The sequence below is a fragment of the Alligator sinensis genome, unplaced genomic scaffold (genome assembly GCF_000455745.1).
Source record: "Alligator sinensis unplaced genomic scaffold, ASM45574v1 scaffold1523_1, whole genome shotgun sequence".
Classification (NCBI taxonomy): Eukaryota; Metazoa; Chordata; order Crocodylia; family Alligatoridae; genus Alligator; species Alligator sinensis.
The window spans coordinates 49,992-55,772 of record NW_005843686.1 but is presented as its reverse complement, the minus strand read 5'-3'; the positions used below and the strand labels follow the sequence as shown (position 1 = coordinate 55,772).

At 43.5% G+C, this 5,781-nt stretch overlaps 1 protein-coding gene across 1 annotated transcript in view; it reads left to right on the top strand.

Moving 5' to 3' along the window:
• The first annotated feature begins 3,907 nt into the window (after positions 1–3,907).
• The window catches only part of LOC106723369 (putative olfactory receptor 13C6), a 10,216-nt gene continuing 8,342 nt past the window's right edge, over positions 3,908–5,781 (top strand). Inside the window, exons 1-2 of the mRNA XM_025195665.1 lie at positions 3,908–3,997; positions 5,187–5,771. Of these exons, the coding sequence (XP_025051450.1) occupies positions 3,908–3,997; positions 5,187–5,771 (675 nt within the window). The remainder of the gene's footprint in view (positions 3,998–5,186; positions 5,772–5,781) is intronic.

The following is a 5,781-nucleotide window of genomic DNA, read 5'->3' as shown; positions in this document are numbered from 1 at the left end:
ACCCAAAAATGGAAGTTAGGAGGCTGATTAGCTGTCATTTTGGTGCATACAGCGAACTAGGATTCTGTTGTTTGGTTTTCCCCTTCAGCTAAGAGCTCTTTGTGAAAGGCTTAAGCCCAACTCCTGTTTAGTATCTGCATCACTGAAACACTTCAGGGAGAAACAGGCATTGCCTGATATCACATTTGCTGCAGGAAAATGTTAATGGTGGCACCATTGGTCACCAAATAGATGCCCCGTGCACCAGACCAGGGGGAAATCAGTGGCATGACAAAAGTTAGTAATAAATTCTGTCATTTTATTGCAGGAGATGTCTGTTAGCTCTGTGGTGGGGGCACTCTCCAGCCACCCTGAAGAGGTGACCCTCTTAATGTGGGAAAATTGGGGATCCCTGCTTACAGAGGTACACCCTTTGATCTCCAGAGGCATGTGTCCAGACTAGAAGTCTCATTCAGGTCCAGCCTTGGAGGCATGGGACCTGGGGAGTGCCTGGCACACCATGCCTCTATGCCAGGATCCATTTACCCAGACCTGCCCCTGGAAATCCCTGGGATGCATCTGGGTAAGTTAGATCTAACCAAGCCCCTAAACTCAGTTTCAAATGATGGCCCACCCCAATCAATTTTGGGTCGAGACAAAAGGTTAACTCTGTAAGTGGTTCCCTCAGCTTTCCAAAATGATTTCTCTTGTATCTGAAATGAGCTGAGCCATCTAATCCTCAGTTGTGTCCTGTTCACCAGGAAGCATTGCACAATAGGTTACCCAGGAACTTTTTTGAGGACCATGTGGTAGGATGGCACAAGGAAAGCTATCTAAAAGTGTCTGAATATGTGCCACTCTTATTTGGTCCCTATGTCTCTGCTTTCTCCTGAACTATCAACTCTTTTTTTTTATTTTCTCATGGAATAACCCCCACCTCAGACACAATCTCAAGGAGGAAATTCACTTACAGTGAAATGTTTGTTCTGCTCATTTGATACCAGCATGCTTGAAGTCCAGGAATCCAGGACTATGGAGGAATAACAGAAGACATCCATTTGTTGAGGATCTTTTCAAATGTAGCTTTATCAGTGCAGAAATAATATGAGCTGGACATCAGTCTTAAAGATTCCTTGGTTTTTATTTCTCCTGTGATTTTTTTCCTTCAGCCAATGAGTATTTTCATTGTTTCTGATCATTAGTTACTTATCCAGAAACAAAGATGGAATGAAAGCACGGTTGTCATTTTTGATCGATGCTTCCTTATGTCCCTTCTGTTAGGGCTGGTTGTGGGAAACCAGGTGCATGGCACTCCTCACATATTATGGCCTAGGGGAACGAATCCACCATGAGCTGTGAACTCCAGTGATATGCGGAGTTGACAGATTGGACATATCTCACCATATATTATATATTATGAGATATGGTGTGTTTCTTTCCCTGCTCGTGCTAGGACTTATCATGTCAGTTGAGACAGCGAGCTCTTTGGAATAGGAGCTGCATATCTATGTGCAGCATCTGCTGTGGGGAGGTCTTGATCTGTGTTGCCATTAGATGTTTCCTGCCTAGTGCTAGGACCTGTGGTGGAGTTCCTCTGGTTGCCTGGGGTGGAATTAAATCTCTTCAACTTAATTTCTGCTGGGTGTTACCAAATATGGAAGTGAATCCCTGAAAAATATTCTAGTGCTGGAGGATATTCAAAAAAGCCCTAGTTTGAATATCTGCCTCCAGGCCACTCATTTCATTCCATTCTTGGTGTATTACATATAAAAGGTGTCATAAAACAAGGAGAATTGCTGCTTGAAAATGATCTGGGATGTATTGATGGCATCAATATGTTTGAGAATCACATACCTCACGTGTGTGACTCCCAGCTTATTCTGACATGTGCCGAGGGGTCAGGCTTCTCACTTCGTGAGAAAATGCCTTGACAACTGACCCATGGTGGGAAGCGTGGTCGTAAGCAATGATGGCTTAGGGCTATTCATCAGAAGACAAAAAAGACACAGCAAACTGAGAGCAGTGCTTTTGCCAAGAAGTCTTTTCCCCACAGTGAAAAATCGGTATGGGGAAGGGGAGAAGAAAGTTTGAAGAATTCTGTTAAGTTTATTATGATATTGTGTCAGACATACAGAAATTAAATGTGGGTGACTAGGGAATGAAGACAAGCAGGAGGTGGGAATGGATGAAGTTCCTGGAGGCAGCCTGGCATCTCTAGGGCCCAGAGATCTCAGTTACTTACTTAAAAGGGAAATTTAGAAAGAAAGCTGAAGTCCAGAAAGGGACTTAGGTGTCATGATGCTGAGCTCTAAAGCACCTGACTTTGGCCTCTGCCATGTGTTACACTTAAGACATGATTCACTAGTTAATCATGTCTTAACTTGTAACCCAGTTGCATGTTAAGGAAATGAAAGGCATCATAAAAGAAAGAATGAACCACAATATAATGCCACAAAAATGTGTAACAATGTTATGGCTGGTTCCTATTATGCCATTAATTGAATGTGGATTTCACATCGTGGGTTAGGAACGGAGGTTCCTTGTATAAAACCTGGTGAGGGGTAGGACACATTGAATGCAATCAGCAACAGGCAGCCCTGACCAGAGAGCTGTTGAGAGGCAGAAAAGTATTGAGTCGGCCGTGCTGGTCGCTCTCATCAGCTCCCAGGTCATGGTGCTGGCTGTTGTGAAGTCCACTCCATGTCTCTCAATACAGAGAGAGCCCTTCGCTCCATTTGGCTTTTACAGCCCAGAGCCGACTGCTGCAGGTCGGTGCCTGTGTGCTTCCAGAGGAAGGAAGCGGAGCTCAGTCTTTTGAGTAACATAGGGCCAGACATGGCGACCAGACTTGGATCCAGGCCTTTCCCTGCTTTGTCCAATAGTTGCTGGTCTCGCCAACCAACCTCCCAACCAAAGGTGTGGGAGATGATAGTTCAGTTCCCACACCTGCCTTCTTATTGAAATAAACCACGCTAAATATTTTGAGGTCTCATTACTTCTGGCCATTTCTTCCCCACATCAATTCCCACTCTTTTTTCCCCAAGAAGGAAAAAATAAAATAAATTCAGCAAACAACAAAATGTTTTGCTCCGTTGTGTACATCTTCACCTTCTGCTTGTTTTAATTGAACAATTGGAGAGGAAAGCCCTAGAGAAGGTGAGATAGTTGCAAGTTGGTTTTGACTTTGTTTTAATTGAACGGTTGGAGAATAAAACCCCGGAGAGTTTTATTTAGAAAGTGGCAAGTAGCTTTTGCCTTTGGTGCCTGTCTTTTTTGAAAGAAATGACTTAAGGATTCAAAACCAGGTTTGAAATAATTGAAAATATTCTTGAATTTACTCATAAACTTTTCAGTTCATGTGAAGAGCAGCGGGATGGAGAAGGGAATGAATCTCTCTATACCTGCACTCTTTGAGTAGTCTCACTTTTTTCCTTTAATATTTTATTATATGAAAATTGTCATCATTTTAGCAGTTGCCTCTGGATATCCCCTTCACTTTTTAGTGGTATTTTGAATAAGATTCATGGTACTGGGAAAAGAAAAGATATTAAAAAACCAAAAATTTGCTGAGAACAAACAAATGAAGGATAGATTTCCTCTAGATTCACATGCAGAGGACTTGTACGGTGATTAACTATCTCCCCATTGTGCTTCTATTCCGATCAAACCAAAATCATGAGCAATGTTACAAATTAACTTCATAATCTCCTGAAACAGAAAGCAGCAATGTACTTAGCAATGCCTTGCCACTGAATTGTAACTGACTGGCTTGTCTAATAGCATTCTGCTTAATTTATCTTTTTAGAACTATTACTATTTCTACTTCACATGCCATGTATGATTGTCATCCAGGCACGGTTTTCCACAAATAAGGAAAGCTTTAGCAATGTGTACGGACTATCTCGTCCTTGGCCTGAAGGATTAATTTATGGTGATCCATTGTTTGGTACATCTTGATCGTCGATTTTGGCAGCTAAAGGAAGTATCCTGCTCTCTCGGGTGCAAGAGGAGAATGAAGGTAAGTGGAATTTCTTGTGAGCTTTGCTGGGATGAAAATACCAGAATGAGGGGTGTAGACACTGAACATTAAGGTAAAAGGGGAAACAAAGAATTGGTATTAATGAAGGTGAGGGACAGAATACAAGCCTGTCTCCAACTACTGGCATTTAGCATTAGCTTTCTTTGTGGCACTGTTGCTCCATAAGTGTCCCCTTGTACCTTCCTCTAATGCAGCTGATACCGGCCACAGTTGAAGGCAGGCAGTCGTGCATGCTGGACCAGTAGCTTGGCACAGTTTGTGAGTTCCTGTGCCCTTGCAAATAAGTAATGAGGAGCTGGTTCACAGGTGTAGTCCAGCAGGAAAGGACGAGGGGAGATGGATAGTGAAGGGGCACTGAGTGACTTTCCATCCTGAATCCTGGGGAGTAGATGTCCTGCATCAGGGCACCTCTCACTCAACACCCAGCTAGTCTGGTTTATGTTGAGTTTCCACGTGACCATTGCGGTGCTGTACTCAACATCCTTCTAACAAGTTCTTGTGTTTTGGTGTTTTTCTGCCCAATTGCAACAGTATATGATGAGTCAGAATCACTGAGAAGTGATGAGTACATTGATGCACTTTGCTGTGCCAAGGGATCCATAAGTTGGCTGTGTCTGAGGCAGGTTTGCAACTGGTTTGTGTCGGTGGAGCAATGCAGACCTGGACCCCTGAGGAGAACAGGGAAGTGGCTCCACTTTGGCTTGTTGTTGACCATCCCAGCAATGGAGTTAAGACTGTCAAAGCAGAGATGTCATTAGGGAGTGAAGTTTTTAAGAGAGTAGAGAGACTGCAAGATTACAGTAGGTCAGAAATTTTCCAGTAGTAGTTAGTTTGTTTTTTTTTTCCTTCAGAATTAAATATCTTGTTATTTTCAGGAACTTGGCACAATCTATTATTCCCTAATCGTGGCTTTTTGCCTGCCAACTTTTTTTGGACCTCCTAGGCTATGTGCATGCCTGGGTAAGAATATGTTGCTGTAAATGTGCATAGTTAGTATGTTCAGGTGATATGTACACACTTGCAAGATCAGAGGTGAATTTTAAACTGTGCATAAGTGCCAAAATCTGCAGTTACGCGGGTGTGTAATTGCCATTGAAGGATTCAAAGCCCCTTTTATGTTTTATCCTGCTGAGTGATTGCTTCTTTCCCCACTTGTTTTTGTACTTAGATGGAAAACGATGAGGAATATAACTGGGATAATACAACCTCAGTGTCAGAGTTCATCCTGCTGGGGCTCTCCAGCCACCCCAATACACAGCTGGTGCTCTTTGTGTTCTTCCTAGCTATCTACCTGGCGACCCTCTTTGGGAACAGCCTCCTCATTGCCCTTGTCAAGAGTGATTCCCGTCTTCACACACCCATGTACTTCTTTCTGGCTAACCTCTCCTTCCTAGATATCAGCTACACGACCACCACTGTACCCCAGATGCTGGTCCACCTCCTCTCCACAAAGAGAAGCATTTCCTATGTTGCCTGTGTTGCCCAGATGTACGTCTTCCTTTCTCTGGGGATAAGTGAGTGCATCCTGTATGCTGTAATGGCCTATGATCGGTACGTGGCCATTTGTCATCCCCTGCGCTACACCGTCATCATGAGCAGGTCAGTCTGTGTCAAGATGGCCATCAGCTTCTGGGTATCTGGCTTCTTTTTTGCCATGCTGAATACAGGCTTCACGATGAGGTTGCCCTACTGCAACTTAAATGAAATCAATCACTTCTTTTGCGAGGTGCCAGCCATCTTGAAGCTGGCCTGTGCAGACACAC